At 41.6% G+C, this 16,761-nt stretch overlaps 1 protein-coding gene and 1 long non-coding RNA gene across 6 annotated transcripts in view; one reads left to right on the top strand and one right to left on the bottom strand.

Moving 5' to 3' along the window:
• The window catches only part of CDH20 (cadherin 20), a 150,645-nt gene that overhangs the window by 115,938 nt on the left and 17,946 nt on the right, over nt 1–16,761 (top strand). For 2 of the 3 annotated variants that reach the window (XM_073332246.2, XM_078851634.1), the window contains exons 5-8: nt 1,031–1,198; nt 3,027–3,214; nt 10,904–11,157; nt 15,565–15,701. In XM_073332246.2, the coding sequence (XP_073188347.1) occupies nt 1,031–1,198; nt 3,027–3,214; nt 10,904–11,157; nt 15,565–15,701 (747 nt within the window). Of the gene's footprint in view, nt 1–1,030; nt 1,199–3,026; nt 3,215–4,384; nt 4,458–10,903; nt 11,158–15,564; nt 15,702–16,761 lie in introns of those variants that run through there. The other variant, XM_073332247.2, reaches the window with a different exon arrangement.
• LOC144930215 (uncharacterized) overlaps nt 7,475–16,761 on the bottom strand; it is a 130,222-nt gene continuing 120,935 nt past the window's right edge. For all 3 annotated transcript variants that reach the window (XR_013635354.1, XR_013635356.1, XR_013635355.1), the window contains 7 exons: nt 15,401–15,716; nt 14,513–14,610; nt 10,964–11,305; nt 9,453–9,537; nt 9,127–9,244; nt 8,044–8,119; nt 7,475–7,816 (listed from right to left, as the gene is read on the bottom strand). This is a non-coding gene — a long non-coding RNA (uncharacterized LOC144930215). The remainder of the gene's footprint in view (nt 7,817–8,043; nt 8,120–9,126; nt 9,245–9,452; nt 9,538–10,963; nt 11,306–14,512; nt 14,611–15,400; nt 15,717–16,761) is intronic.

Genomic DNA, 16,761 nt, shown 5'->3' with positions numbered 1-16,761 from the left:
GAGAGGGGACACAGTCTATAAAGTATTCACACACAGAGGGCCCATTTTGCAAAGATGCTAAGCACTTTCACATCCCAGTGGGAATTGAAGATCCACAGCATTTAATGGGCAGTGCTCAACTTCTTGCAGAATCAGGCTCATAAAAACTGCAGGTGGCAACATTTAAACAGTGCACTTGTGAATTGTTTGCATTAGTCTCTATTTCTTCCTTAGTATATAGGATGATAGTTGCCACTGCAGTATCATTTTAGTGCTGTTTTGTTAAGCCCCGCACACAGTGTGTCTGCTAAAAGTAACCACTAAAAGTATGTAGAATTCAGCAAGGGCAGTCAGGTATTAAAAAAAAGAAAAGAGAAAAAGACTTTAAAGCCTTAAGAAGGGAAGGGAGGTGCTGAGGTGAGGATGAGAATAGCCTAAATAAAGAAGAGGTCAGTTACACTACTAGAATCCCTGAAGCAGGAGACCAAGAGAGAGAGCTAAGGAAGCATGATCTAAAAGTCCAGAGAGCTGTAGCCTTGCGAGTTCCTGCTTTTATAACCAAAAGCAACAATCTGCTTTAGTGAGTCAGCAGAGGCAGTAATTGCATCGGATGGCTCTTTGCAGACTCTGTCAGAGAAGTATTGCTGCCACCTCATGTTCTTTTTCAGTAATGTTACCATAAAAGAAAGCAGACTCTGCATGGTGGATTTATGCGTGATTACCAATAGCAATTTCTGTGTTCCCAACCCTGAGATGTAAGTTACAAAGTAAAACTGCCAGTCTTTCTTTATAGAATATCCATAGGAAACAAAATGGAGACTGAGCGCCAAATTCTGTTCCAATTTACACTGGAATTGATGTGAAGTAACTCCATTGGCTTCATTTGAATCACTCTAAATCTACACTGGTGTGATTGAAAGCAGAGTCTGACCCCATTCTTTTAAATTAGGAGCAATTGTGTTTTTTTATTGAAACCAGCTCTGTCCTGTTTTGCATATTGTTTAAACAGAATTTCTTTTCCGTCCTAAAACCTTTAAAAAAAATCTTACAGGCTTAATTAGAACAGCTCTAATGAACATGGACAGAGAAGCAAAAGACTATTATGAAGTGATTATCCAGGCCAAAGATATGGGTGGACAGTTGGGAGGATTAGCTGGGACAACCAAAGTCAACATCACCCTCTCTGATGTCAATGACAATCCACCCAGATTTCCACAGAGTGAGTATCTGCTTTATTACAATGTTACTGAAGAGGGAAGATGGGTTGAAATACTTGCATGATGAATATCTGCACTTACTTTGACCTTTTCAAATGGAATCAATCCATGACTAGAATAGGGTACAAACAATTTTCCTGTCCCCCTGAGCATTTTTGAAATTTTTTACTGTCTCAAAACAGGATGAAAAGTCAAAATCTCAAAAAAAATCTGAGAACTGATGATCCAAAACAAATGTCAGATCTTTTTCTTCTTTCAATAATTTCAAAACATGTATTGATTTTGACATTTTAAAATCTTATTTTCATTAAAAGTTTTTTCAAAGTGAAAAACTAAACTTTGTTGAGAAAATGTCAAAGCATCCCATTCTGACATTTCTAAATTTTTCAAAAAAAAAAAATTGAATCAGAATATTTGTCAAAACTGACCCTTTCCTGCAAAGTTTTTGTTTAGACAAATTGACATTTTCCAAACCAAAAAATAAAAAAAATTATTGACCAGCTGTATCCCTGACCTCTTTTTTTTTTAAACCTATTTATTTTTGGTATTTATGGTTTTGTTTTTCCTTTTTAAATTTAGGAAATCAGGGACATTCCTTTATTCCTAGATTAGATACTGCAGGCCTTTGCAAGTAGGTTTCCATGTACTACTTTGTTTGTTTTCTCATCCTTAGCATGGAAGGATGTCTGTCTCAAGGGCTGGGAGGGAGGAGAGAAAAAGGGATTTAATTCAGCAATTCAGTTTAGCCTCTCCTCTTTATGAGTGAGTCTGTTGTTTGTGCTGAACAGTATGGAATAGTTTTGCATGCAGACTGTTTCCCAGTAAAAATTCAACTGAACTCACCAAAAGATTATTTAAAGTCTAAGGCATATGATGATTTCAGAAAGGTTAGTTTGGATTTACACTGGTGTAACTCAAAGCAAGATTTGTCTCATTATGCCCTTCTCTAAATGCATCCCCTAATGCCTGATCCTAAGCAAAGTCCATTGAAGTCAATGGAAAGACTCTCTTCAACTTCAGTGGCTTGAGCAATGCCCATATTTTCTTAGACTAACAGCCTGATACTCTAGTTATTTTTAATGTTTTCAACACTTTTGTCTGTTCCTTTTCTCCTTCTCCCTTTACATACTCTGCTTTGCTAAAACCAAACTCAGCTGGGAGCACTCTCCAGCAAAACCATCACCGCATATTGCTTTTTATTTTCTTCCTCCTCTTCCCCTTGTTAATCAAGTCTGACTTGATGTATGTTATAGATGTCATTTCTATTTTTAAAACATCAAGTGGCGAGACTTGGTGTCAATCCTATGGATTAGGGAAAATCGTATTAAATGACATCAGGCCCCATCACTGATGCTGTCCTTTAGAATAGAGTTAAATAAACGGTATAGTTAAGAGAGATTGTTCAAGCATGGAGCTGAGCTAGGGTGGCAGGTAATATCATAGGCATTGTATTTGTACTTTAAAAAAAACCTACTTTATTAAATTGCAGTTCTCTCTTTCCCCAAGCCTGCTGTTAAAGCAGATCAGTTATTCACTAATTCTGCTCTCATTTCATTTTGAGTTGCCATTGGAAGCACTGGTGTTTTGATGAAAATCACTTAAATATGCCCCTAACAGGCAGCTTACTGAAACTCAGCAAGGCAAATCCAAATTAGTGATGGCTTCCTAAATGGAGATGACCCTTTGCTTTTCAGCCTGGAAAAAAGAACCTTTAACTGGACCTCTCTTCAGACTGCTGGATTTGTTGACTGTGGCCAGTCCTCTGAATTCCTGTACAGTTTTTGTTCCAGTCATGTTTTTTTCCCCCTCCCCCTCCACTTCTCTTGCCAGAACATTATCAGATGAGTGTGCTGGAGTCTGCTTCAGTCAGCTCCACTGTGGGCCGTGTTGTTGCTAAAGACCTGGATGAAGGCATTAATGCTGAAATGAAATACAGCTTTGTAGATGGAGATGGACTGGATGTCTTTGACATTAACACTGATCCTAATTACCAAGTTGGCATCATAACTGTGAGAAAGGTAGTAAGTTCTCTTTTTATATCCATTTATACAGCTAATAGTTCCGGTTACATTTCATGAGTGCAATATTCTGTTATGGCTACTGTAACTTGGTTCCCATTACATGACAATAGCTTCTTTCCCATTATGAAACACCATTTCTTTAACACTCTTTGCTAAAATATGAAAACAGGCTGTATTCTCAGGAAAAAACCTTAAAAAGAGACGGGACAGTGATCTGAATAAATAGGTACATAAATGTCCCAGTTCAGTATTTATCCACGTAAATAACCTTTGTAGCTTAATTACACAACAGTGTGAGTGATCTGATCAATATTTGCATTTGAACTGTAGACATTTTTCATGCTGGTGTCCCATAAACAATAATAAAGCAAGCCAAATAATTATTTATAAACCAATAAAAACCAGGCTGTTTTTTTAATTGCTGCTTGAAGATCCATAAATGCTAATTAGGTTAGAAGAAGCTCTACTTTAAAATGGCAGCTGTGAAATTGCTAGTATTTTGTACCACAGGCTGCACAGAAAGGAATATAGTATTTTGCTTAGAGTATCTCCTGCAGAATATTTATTTTATAATTTTATACAAATGTTAGCTGTTGAACTCTTTCTTGATTATGAAGCTATTGTTATACCTTTTCCTAGGCATATCTAGTGCACTCAGAATGAAATAAGTTCTCTGTTTAAATAGCCTGAGCCAAAATCATCCACTAAAATAGAGTGACACAGAGAATGGATTTGATTTTCTATCTTTCCAGATTACTGTTGCCGTTTCAGAAGTCTGATTTGTCTTGCGTACCCCAAGTTTCACCTCACTTAAAAACTACTCGCATACAAAATCAGACATAAAAATACAAAATTGTCACAGCACATATTATTACTGAAAAATTGCTTCCTTTCTCATTTTTACCCTATAATTATAAAATAAATCAATTGGAATATAAATATTGTACTTACATTTCAATGTATAGTGTCTATTGAGCAGTATAAACAAGTCATTGTATGAAATTTTAGTTTGTATTGACTTTGCTAGTGCTTTATACGTAGTTTGTTGTAAAACTAGGCAAATATATAGATGAGTGGATGCACCCCCTGGAACACTTCTGCGTTCGTCCAACTGAGAACCATTACTCTAGTTCTTAAGGCCAAGATTCTGCAAAGCATTTAAGCATAAGTATGCAGTACTATAAAAGATGCATTGTAGAACATACCAAAGGAGAAGAATATCTAACACCAACACAGTCAGGTACATCTCATTCTAGGCTACCAGAGCTTATATTTTTGTAAAACTGTGTGCCCCTATGGCATTTTATAAGATTATTAATTTGTGTATAGCCACACTCCACTTTGGAAAAGTTCTCATTCAGATCAAGATTTCAAACCCCACAAGGACAGCAGAAGTGGCGAACTGTGTGTTTTGCTTGTTCTGTAGAGCTACAAAGTTTGTACCCAGAATGCAGCTCCATGATTTTTGTTTTGGATCCATCTCTACAAAACAGAATAATAGAATCACAGGGTTGGAAGGGACCTCAGGAGATCATCTAGTCCAACCCCCTGCTCAAAGCAGGACCAATCCCCATTTTTTGCCCCAGATCCCTAAATGGCCCCCCTCAAGGATTGAACTCAGAACCCTGGGTTTAGCAGGCCAATGCTCAAACCACCGAGCTATCCCTCCCCCGAATGTAGTCAGTCTATATGAACAACAACAACAAAAGATTTAGTTTTCCTGCCACACTATTAACAGACTCAAAGGATAACATATTTGTAGTGCAACCTAAACTTTGGAGTCAATTAAATAGTACTTCCATGAGGCCAAGTGAGTCCAGTGTCTGGGGCAAAGGATTGGGAACTAAAAAAATTCTAAACTGTTGCAATGCAGACAGCCATTGATGCATGCAGAGACACTGAGCAAGTCACTTAAACCCCTTGTGCATCAATCCAGCTGTAAAACTGGATTAAAAAGTAGCTATGGTTAATCTCAAAAAGTCTGGAGTGCCAGTTCAGTCCAGATAATTTCTCAAATGTTCTAAAATTTAGCTGAACTTCTTCGATCTGTAAAACTGGTCTGGAAATCATGTCAGAATAGACAATCTTTCTGGCCATGGAACTTCACTGAAAACCAGATGATTCATATGAACAGAGAAAGGGGCCAAATCCTAATGTCCTTGCTTAACCCTGCAAAATTACCACTGGCTTCAACTGGAGTTTTGCCAAATAAAGACGGTGTGACCAGGCCTAAGTAATTAGCTACTTGATACAATAGTGATGAGCAGCAATTAAATAAATAGACAATGGAACTTGTCACTAGTGTAAAATCACAGGGTTTGCAGGACACTTTGATCTAAAAGCCATCTGAGGAACAGCTTCTCACCAGCTACCTTCCCCCTACTCCGACTGCTCCTTCCCCATCCTGCCTCCTACTGGCTTGTTAGTAGACAGTTTGAGTCAGTAAATAATATAATACTTTGTATTTCTATAGCACCTTCCATCCAAAGACCTCAAAGCATTTCAAACTTTAGTGAGTTCAGCATCTCTAAGTAGGTGGATCTGGCTTCTCAGCTGGAAAGCGGAGCCCCTGGCTCTGACTCCCCTTGTGGGAGAAGGTAGCTAGTTCTTCTTCAAGTAGTGTCCCTATGGGTGCATGCGCCCCGCGTCTCTAATCGGAGATTTTTGGCAACAGTTTCGGTTGAGCCGGCGCACATGCTCTGGTACGCTGGAGTCCTGAGCGGGGGGTGGAGCCTCAACTGGAAGGGGGCGGGGCCTTAACCAGAAGAGGTGGGGTCTTTAAATCCCTGGGCCCTTTAAATTGAGATTTAAAGGGCCCGGGGCTCCAGCTACCCCTGGTAGCTGTAGCTACCCCATGATAGTGGTAGCTGCAGCAGTGGCTGGGAGTCCCGGGGTTCGGGCGGCAATTTAAAGGGCCTGGGGCTCTGGCTGCTGCCACCACAGTGGAGCCTGGGCCCTTTAAATCGCTGCCCAAGAGCAGCATAGAAAAACCCTTTGGTACCAGGTACAACAAAACTTCCATCTGAGGAGTGCTCTTCACCTTCCCAACTATCAGTACTGACAACATACCACACACACTCCTCTGCGGTACCAAGTGAGCTCTAGTACCCTGGAGACCTGTGGCTCTTAAGACAATTAACGTACCATCTCTAAAAGAGTGGCACTGACAAACTTTCTGTACCGGGTGCAACAAAAAACTCATCTAGGGAGTGCTCTGCACCTTCTCAACCATCGGTACCAACAAAGTACCGTGGACACTCGTCCGTGGTACCGAGTGAGCCCAGGGTTCTGCATGGTCTCTGGTACCCTGGAGACCTGATGGTTGGGGAAGAAATGAAATCCCCATTACTTGGTACCAGGCTCCTGGTACCAAGCACATCCCGGCACCCGGAATCGCTCTTGGCACCAGGCCGTGTACCGCCACTACTCCAGTCAGTACCACCCTTACCCAGTGTCGAGTCTGACAGTGGCCAGGAGGAGGTAATTTCCCTGCCCCCTCATCACAATACAAGGGTCCTCCCCAATTTCATTGAGCCAACCCACAAATCGTAGTATGGGCCCCCTGGGGTAAGCCTACCACCCATGCCTGCCCTCCTTCCTCCATGGCCGTATTGCAATCTTGGGCAAAGTACACACACACACACATATCACGGCCGTCCAGCGTCTCTCAGAGAGAGTCCACCAGATGGTGTCCTACAGCCTGGCTGTCCAGAGCCCCTGAGGCAGGGGAGAAGGAAGCTTTTTCAGAACAGGAAGAAAGACTCAAAGAGGAAGCTACCCCTCCAGCACACTTATCCTCATCTCCACCAGATGAGGCTGTACCGCCTCCCTCCTGCCCATCACTAGGTGATGATTTTAAGAACTTTCTAGATCTTACCAAGAGGGTGACAGGTGAGCTGCAGATTTCCCTACAGGAGGTGGCAGATACACATAACAAGTTGGTGGATATTCTGCACACCTCCTCCTCATCCAGAATTGCCCTCCCAATTAATGAGGTGATTCTAGATCCTACCAAAGTCATCTGGCAGACACCAGCCTCCAACGCACCAACCAGCAACAGAGCCAAAAATAAAAATACTACATCCCTCCCAAAGAGATAGACTTTGTTTCAACATCCGCAACCCAACTCCATCACAGTGGATGTGGTTAATGCAGAAAGCAAGCAACATAATGCCAAGTCGACCCCAAATGATCCGACTTGACAAGATGGTGTATTTGTCGGCGACATTACGTTTAGAGTCACAAATTACCAAACTGTCATTGGCCAAATACAATTTTATTAATTATGGGAAACTCAGTGCATTTCTAGAACGTTTACTGGAGACACAAAAGGAACAGTTTCAGACCATTCTTAGAGAGGATCAGTTAATAGCCAAACTGGTGCTAGAGACAGCACTGAATGTAGCTGATACATCTGCCCACCCGATCTCCATGACAGTGGTACTGTGGAGGGCTTCTTGACTACACCTTTCTGGATTGCCCAAAAAACTGCAGAAGACTTCCAGTTTGAAGGGCCCAAACTCTTCACAAAGATGACAGATTCTTCTGTCCGCATCCTGAAGGATTCTCGGACCACATTATGCTCCCTAGGAATCTACACTGCGGGACAGAAAAGAAGATATACCTCTCAGACACAGCACAGGTCACAATCTCCTCAATACCCACCATCTCAGTGCTGTTACAAGCCACAGTGTAAAAGGACCAGGGCTCAAAAGTGGGCACACCCCAGTCTGCAACCTCTCAAACCACCTCGTCTAAGCACTTTTGACGGGTTGGTTGAGGGCCTGAACAATTATACCTTGCAACATCAGCTGCCACCTACACACCTGTCACGTCCCCTTCAGAAGTCACCTGGCCCTACTTCACAGCAGTTGGGAAAATATCACCTCTGACTGATGTGTCCTGGAGATAATTTTGAAGAGTTACACCATTCAATTAATGTCTCTCCCCCATTCCAACCCTCCTTCCCCGTCCCCCTTCAGGGACCCTTCTTATGAGAACCTACTTCATCAGGAAACATATAATTTATTATGCCTAGGGGCCAGTGATCCAGTCCCGGTGCAGCTCAGGAGCAAGGGGTTTTACTCTCATTATTTCCTGATCCCCAAGGCAAAGGGAGCTTGGAGGCCCATTCTAGATCTAAGGGCATTAAACAAATACAGGAAGGTGCAGACATTCAAGATGGTCACAGTCGCAGCCATTATTCCAGCTCTAGAGCAAGTAGATTGATTTTCAGCCCTCGACCTACAAGATGTCTACTGCCATATCTCAATACAACGATCGTACAGGAGACTTCCTACGGTTTACCTTTGAGGCAGGACCATTATCAGTACAGACTGCTCCACCCAGGGTATTCTCCAAGGTACTCTTCATTGTAGCGGCACAGTGACTGGAGTTTATCGGGGCCAAAATTCATGCAGTATAAGTGAGAGAGTATTGTTCCCGCTATGCAGACTCACCACCCTGGGATGGATGCCTCCCTAATAGGCTGGGGAGCTCACCTACACAACCACAAGGTTCAGGGCAAATGACCTTCTACAGAAGTGACCTTCCATATCACTCTTTTGGAGCTAAGGGCTGTCAGGAACGCCTGTGCACACTTTCTGCCATTCATCAAGAACACCCACACAAGTCATGATTGACTTAATATGACCTGTATTTTGTACATAAATCACCAAGAGGGTGCCAGATCTCCCTCCCTCTGCAAGGAAGCACTCAATCTTTGGAACTAGTGCATCCATCACAGTTTGCTCATCTCAGCTGTCTATTTACTAGGGATACAGAACATGACAGCTGACAATCTCAGTCAAAATTTTTGTCATGACCATGAGTGGGTACTGAACTCAGAGGTGCTTCAAGATATAATCGCCCTTTGGGGAAACCTGACTATGGATCTCTTCGCTACTTACCGGAACAAGAAATGTCCTCATTACTGCTCCAGGGCCAGCCTGGGGAGACGCCCTCATCCTTGATTGGGACAGGGCTTTCTTGTATGCCTTTTCCCAGTTTCCTCTTCTCTCAAAGGTCCTGTTGAAAATTCAACAAGACAAAGTGAGAGTTATTCTGATTGTTCCTCCTGGCCATGACAAGTCTGGCTCCCTTACCTTGACACAGATGGCAATATGCCCTCCTGTTTCTTTTCTTCCCAGCCTCCAGTGGTGGGTACCGCTCAGGAGTCACCTACGGTGGAGCACCCATAGGGACACTACTCGAAGAAGAAGAGGAAGTCACTCACCTTGTGCAGTAATGATGGTTCTTCAAGATGTGTGTCCCCCTATGGATGCTCCACAACCTGCCCTCTGTGGAGTTTCTGTAGGGCTCTGTGGTGGAGAAGGAAGTGAGGGGGTTCACCAGCACAATGCTAGATAGCCTCGAGGCAGACCACGAGGGAGGGAGAGCACATGCATGGGCTCAATGGACACGGCTACCAAAAATCTCTGATTAGAGATACAGGGGTGCACATACAGCTACAGTGTGGCACCCAAAGAGCCATCATTACTGCACAAGGTGAGTGAGTACCTCTTCTGGTTGCCACAAAGTGGCTCAGCAGAGTGTAGCAATTACAGCAAACTACTGACTTCCATGGTGGTGGTGGTGTGTGGGGCGAGTGCATGATGATCTCTGCTGCCTATGGGTTGGGGAGAACTTCTGCCATTTATGCTGTGCCCTCCCACATACCTACCACAACTGGCCTTCCCCTTCATCCTCCTTGAATGCACTCCCAATTGCCCTGCCACCCAGCCCTCTCACAATTCCACTACCTGTCTAATTTCGTTCAGTTGTCAAAAAGAAAAGAATGACAAAGATTGAAGGTCAATAGTGCTCCAAAAGGTTGGGAATAGCTGTACAAGCCTCAATCAGATCCACCTCCATAGTGAATTAAGTGGGTTAATGATCTGCTCTATGCAAGGCAGTTTCGTGGTTCTAAGGTTACAAAATATGAGGCTTAAAACCATAAAATCCATGATTTTTTACAGAACACTGTATGCCTCTGAAAACTGGGCAATTGTATTATAGGCACAAAGTTTGTTTTGCTCAGACTCTGCACCAATTAAGGGGATTCTACTGAGCTATTTTCCACTGTAAAACTCCCTATATATTAAAGGTTTGGTTTGAGTATTGGCCTGCTAAACCCAGGTTTGTGAGTTCAATCCTTGAGGGGGCCATTTAAGGATCTGGGGCAAAAATTGGGGATTGGTCCTGCTTTGAGCAGGGGGTTGGACTAGATGATCTCCTGAGGTCCCTTCCAACCCTGATATTCTATGATTCTATGATTTAGTTATTAGAACTGCAGGAAATTAAATTTGCAGCAGGGTCCCCCATAACTTAACTATAACGTTGCAATTGCTTCTGCTTCCACTAGACTTATGGATAGCACTTGATTGGGTGAATCATTTTCGGTTTTTCAGTTGTTTCAAACAGAACCCTTCCTCTCATCACTTTAGTGGTATGGTTTTTAGTTAAATACAGAATGTTCCTGGTACAACGGCCACTTCAGGATTTATTTTCAACTAAAAATATTTAGATGTAGTATTTGGCATGACTGACAGTGTAACAGAGAGAAATCTGTGGAAAGACACCAAGATGCAGTGTAAAGGGGAGAAGCATTTCTTTCAGGCACGCAGGAGGCTGCAGCCTAACACAATGAATTCAACAGGCTTAACACTGTCCTTTTCTCTTCCTCAGCCCTTAAGTTTTGAGAGCAAGAAGAGCTACACTTTAAAAGTAGAGGGCACCAATCCCCACCTGGAAATGCGTTTCCTGAACCTGGGCCCCTTCCGAGACACCACGACTGTGCACATCAGCGTGGAGGATGTGGATGAGCCCCCAGTGTTTGAGTCTAGCTTCTATTTTGTGGAAGTGCCTGAGGATGTGGAGATCGGAACCACCATACAAATTATTTCTGCCAGTGACCCTGATGTGACCAACAACTCAATCAGGTTTTTCAGAGTGTTTTTTTAGCTTTTCTTGTTATCCAGAGATTTTCTACTGTATGTCTTAGGCCAGATGCTCAGCTGGTGTAAACTGAAACCTCCATAGCAGATCTGTCCCCATATTGTGTTGTAGCTCTCTTCTCTCTTTTCCCTTCTGTTTCAAAACACATAGGTTGCATGTAACAATCTTTGTCAACAGTTCAGCTATACAAATACATTTGTAATAGATATAGTGCTAACAACATATGCACGGACCCCTCAATTATATATTGTGATATTCAAGCTGCTTAGCTAGATATTCCCATAAGCAATAAAGGAAGGTAAACTACAGTCCCGGGAGCTTCATATCTACAATTCAGCCAGGAACAAAAAGAATGAGCTACATGATTATCTCTCTCATTTCCAGAGTGGCAGCCAAGTCTTAGCAGAAAATTCCAATGTTCTTTGAGGCCATCTCATGTATTCATTGTTGAAACTTACATAAAGTTGAAGGTTCATTGCATGTTCATAGACCAGCAGATAACACTTAAACGTTTCTCTGATCTATGTAAGTGGTTGCTATATTGTTTCCCTCCCCCTGTGCAAGTTCAGCTTCTCAGCTGCCTGGCTTCAGGATTTTTACAGAGGAGCACAGCAGGAACGCTGGATGCTGAGTTGTTACAATTTTTGAAGGGACAGTGAAATCCTTATGTGTGGCTTTATGGGCTTCACATAGGGAGGAAACCTGACAGACACAGTCTGTTCTGCTTAGCACACCATTTTCCCCCTATAAGTGCTCTAAGATGTATTCTTTCCTTTTCCCTACATCATGTCAAACGTTTCTAACTCCTATCTAGGTTATGAGACTATCCTTCATTCTGCTCTGTGCTTCTCATCTTAGTCTTATCCTTCACTATCAAACTACGTCATTCTGCTCTCTCTGCCTCAGGGTCTTATATTCTGACATCATCCACACTCTGCAGCTTTGCAGTGAAAGCAAGTTTGTGTGCATGTGTGGAAAAAAAAAAATCTGTAGACACAAAAGGTAGATATTTGTTCATATTTTTACTGTAGTTTTTGAGTTTTTTCTAGACTTTTCAGCTAACTCAGTTGAGAACAAACTTTTTAAGGGGCGGTGGGAATACAAACAGCAAGGCAAGAACAACTATTTAAATTCAGGAGCAATTAAAAATATGCCCCAGTATTTACATACACACATTTTCTTACATACAGCCTCTCTTTCTTCCTGCATTGTAAATACACAGACAGAAACAAAATATGAGTGACTGATTTGGGAAAATAAAGATGTAGAGATCAACTATTGCTCCTCCACTGGCTTGCACCTCATTTGGCCAGTTACATCTATGTCTAGTGAGAGCAAAATCAGAATGGTAGTGTTTTACACCGTCTTTTCACTCACTTTCTACTGGTGTAAATGACTGCACGAGGTGCAAGGTTGGGGAGAATCTGGCCCTCGTAGTGCAAAAATTTTAAAAAAGAGGAGGAAAACACACTCAGTGCCTCAAAAATAATTCCACTATGGTTGTAATCCAAAAAAAATATATTTTTAATTAAAATTTTTTTTCAAATTTGAAAATAAGTTTAAAGAGCCAGAATATCTTTCAGAAGGGCTCACTAAACACATGGGAACACTCAAATCCTCTTATTCCCAGCTTCTGGCATCTGGACTCCCACACTGAGAGACTCCAATTGCTGGAAATATGGCTTGAATACTGCTGAGTGACTAAGGAGAATTATTTAAACAGTGCAATGGAAGTGAGCGTAGAAGACTAGTTATTAACAGGAGATAGTGTCTGGAGAAATCAGTACAAAGCCCCCACCTGTGCTTTGTGACATCACTGATTAATGCTGAACCACTAATCAGAAGGCTATATTCACTTCCAGATACTAGCTGGCCTTAAACTGTCATAGGAAAAGTGTTTTTATAGACCCCATACAAGAATGATTATTATAGAAAAATACAGCAACCCTCATGCAGATTTCTGTAATAAATCAAATACCTCAAAAATCTCTATTTGAAATAGAAAAAATACCCTTTCCCCTCCTTCTCTCACTTTTTCGGGGGGGGGGGGGAGAATTGCTGTTTCTTTCCCAAGTGCAGAGCTTTACAGTGTTTTGTATTGCCAGTGCTATACAACATGATGCTGTCTCAGAATCAGTCTTGCACGCTTGTTCTGCAGATTATAAAGCAGAAAAGAATTCAGAATAATGGTCCTGATTCTGCTTCTGTTGATGTCAGCAGATAAACTCGTATTCAGTTCTAAGAGAGCACTGTGGATTGGGCCAACAGTGGTGGAAATGGGTCTGAACTATAACCTAAACAATAGTGCTTGGATTGGTGCCTAGTGATAGCTTTTGAGGGAGTGACTACATTAGATAGATAGCTGTAATAGATTAAACGGTATGCATTACAGTTACACATTATACATTACACATCAGCAACCTCCCAAAGACAGAAAGAAAGAAGTGGGGGGGGAACAGTCTACTCTAGTCTTTAATTTAGTGTGAAAAGTAAAGGTATTTTTCATCTACAGAAAAGCATCATAATATTGCAGAGAAAGTGGTCTGTGCTTCCCAAGTCCAAATGTTCTTTTCCACAACATAAAATGAATCTGTGGACCTCATTACTGCAGAATATCATTGATGCAAATAGGTGTCAAAAAAGGATTACACATTATGGGCTCATTGAAGACTCTCAGAATCAGAATGATATTGAGGGGGCAGAAGAACTGCCTCCACAGCAGTAGCTGGATGCACTTTTGCACCCTACCTTGCATTGCCATCTGAGAGTTTTGGATGTGCAGAGAAATAGCAAATTTTCCACCTCTAGTAAATACATGACAGACATCAGAAGGATTGTCCCTGGGTTTCATGAAGGGTGATAATTGTGGATCAGATGTCTGAATTTAAAAAAGAAAAAAAAATGCCAAAATGGATAGTGTCAGACAACTCTGTTCAAGACTGAGACACACATTCCAGTGCTTGTTTCTAACATCCAAACTAACATGGTTACTATACTGGTATAGTCAAAGTAGTTAAACGTGTCCAAGCAACAGGAGATTGATAGTAATATAAAAGTGCTTATACCAGCATATCTTATTCCTATACAGGAAAGGGAATAACTATACCAGTACAAGGTACCTTTATCCTGGTATAATTGCATCCCCAGTAGGGATTGTACTAGTATAACTATCTCAGTAACAGACTCCCACCCAATTAGTTAGGCTGTACAACTTTCAACATAGTCTGTGGTGAACTGTGCATTACACTCCCCACCCTCCAGCTTCAAACTATTAGTGTTCCCTGTGAAGAGATGCCAATACTGAACCACTTATCAGTTAGTGAAGGCTCCAATCCTTACCTACTGAAGACAATGGGAACAGGAGTAGGTTCTAGATGAATGCAGTTATGTTCCATGTGGTAGTTGGTGAGGTTCCTTAGTGGCTCAAAACTGGGTGACTGGGCAACAAAATGGGAGATTAATTCAATGTTGATAAATGCGAACATAATCCCAACTATACATATAGAATGATGGGGTCTAAATTAGCTGTTACCACTCAAGAAAGAGATCTTGGAGTCATTGTGGATAGTTTTCTGAAAACATCCCCTCAATGTGCAGCGGCAGTCAGAAAAGCTAACCAAATGTTATGAAACATTAGGAAAAGGATAGATAAGACAAAAAATATCATATTGCTTCTATATAAATCCATGGTAAAACAACATCTTGAATATTGTATGCAGATGTGGTCACCCCATCTCAAAAAAGATACATTTGAATTGGAAAAGGAACGGAAAAGGGCAAACAAAATGATTAGGGGGTCTGGAACGGCTGCTGTTTGAGGAGAGATTAATAAGACTGGGACTTGTCAGCTTGGAAAAGAGACACCTAAGGGAATATATGAGAGAGGTCTATAAAATCATGACTGGTGTGGAGAAAGTAAATAAGTGTTATTTACTCCTTCTCATAATACAAGAATTAGGAGTCACCAAATGAAATTAATAGGCAGCAGGTTTAAAACAAATAAAAGGAAGTATTTCTTCACACAATGCACAGTCAACCTGTGGAACTCTTTGCCAGAGGATGTTGTGAAGACCAAGACTATAACAGGGCTCCAAAAAGAACTAGACAAATTTATGGAGGATAAATTCATCAATGGCTATTAGCTGGAATGGGGAGGGATGGTGTCCCTGCCCTCTGTTTGCCAAAAGCTGGGAATGGGTGACAGGGGCTGGATCACTTGATGATTACCTTGTCTTTTCATTCCCTCTGAAGCACTTGGTATTGACCACCGTTGGAAAACAGGCTACTGGGCTAGATGGACCATTGGTCTGACTCAGTATGGCCGTTCTTATGGATGTAGCACCAATGTTTCCACAAGAGTTGCATAATATTTTTAATATGTACTTTTGCAGATATTCAATTGATAGAAGCAGTGATCCCGGGAGGTTCTTTTACGTCGACATTGCAACAGGAGCTCTGATGACTGCAAGACCTCTTGACCGGGAAGACCTTTCTTGGCACAATATCACTGTGCTGGCTGTGGAGCTGAGTAAGTAGATGGAGACTGTAGATAAATTAGAGATACAACAGGAACAGTGATAGACTGTTTTCAATTAAGCGATTCAGGTGTTGTTTTATTAATTGAATGGAAGTCACATCTGTTTGAATTGAACTTCTCACATTACAGAGTGAATATTATATTTTAGTTTTTCCACTTTTTTTTGGTAGAGGGATGAGATTGGGGGGCTTACAATTAAATGCAGAGTGTTGTTTTCTCAAATCATTAGCATTCAAGTGAATTATTGTTAGGCTCTTCTTGAAATATGATTCAGTGAGAGCCCTCCCCCCAACTAGAACAACTAGTTAACAAAAACAGATGCTGCAGTGTGTATCAGAGTAAAAACCAAGGCTTCTAGGGAGGATTGGATGGCTCAGGGAATTGGAAATAGGATGAAAGCTTTTTCACTTCTGGATCACTGGTTCAAATCCATCCTAGGTCAGTAAAGAACAAATGTCATTACCATCTGCTTGCTGTTTACAGCCAAGTCATTTCACACAAGCTATTGAAGCTGTGTGAATTGCTTTTAACAACTCCAGAACAGTTGAAATTTGCTAGGATTCCCTATTTAGTTACATACCAAAAACTCAGCCCAGATTCACCATTGTGAATGTCTAGGTGCAAAGGAGGCACTGACAGTTTTAAAATGAATCTATGAAAAACTGCTTAGCTTGGGGTTTGGAGTACAAATGAACATGAAATTCAAAGCAGAGCTCCAGGCATCTGAGCTGAAACCTCTATGGTTCATACGGTTTTGTTAATGATCTCAATCCATTTTCTTGTGGACATCACAAAATCTGCCACCACTCAGCATTAACTGGTATCTTTGTGAGCAGTCTCTCATTTGTCCACAAACTGATTGGACTGATCTAGAAAGACCACATCTAGGGCTACATCAGATTTGAAACAGACCAGCTGGGCAGTTTGAATGAGTGTGCACTCCTGCTATTTAGGCAGTGCCTGCTTTATGGCTGGAGTACTTCATACTCCAGGGCTCTTTAACCTGGCAACTTTTGCAATCAGTAACTTAACCTAGGAGCCAATTCTGCCA

Source organism: Lepidochelys kempii, chromosome 2 (assembly GCF_965140285.1).
Source record: "Lepidochelys kempii isolate rLepKem1 chromosome 2, rLepKem1.hap1, whole genome shotgun sequence".
In the NCBI taxonomy this organism is placed as follows: domain Eukaryota; kingdom Metazoa; phylum Chordata; order Testudines; family Cheloniidae; genus Lepidochelys; species Lepidochelys kempii.
The sequence above is the reverse complement of the archived record's forward strand: the minus strand, read 5'-3'. Positions and strand labels throughout refer to the sequence as shown.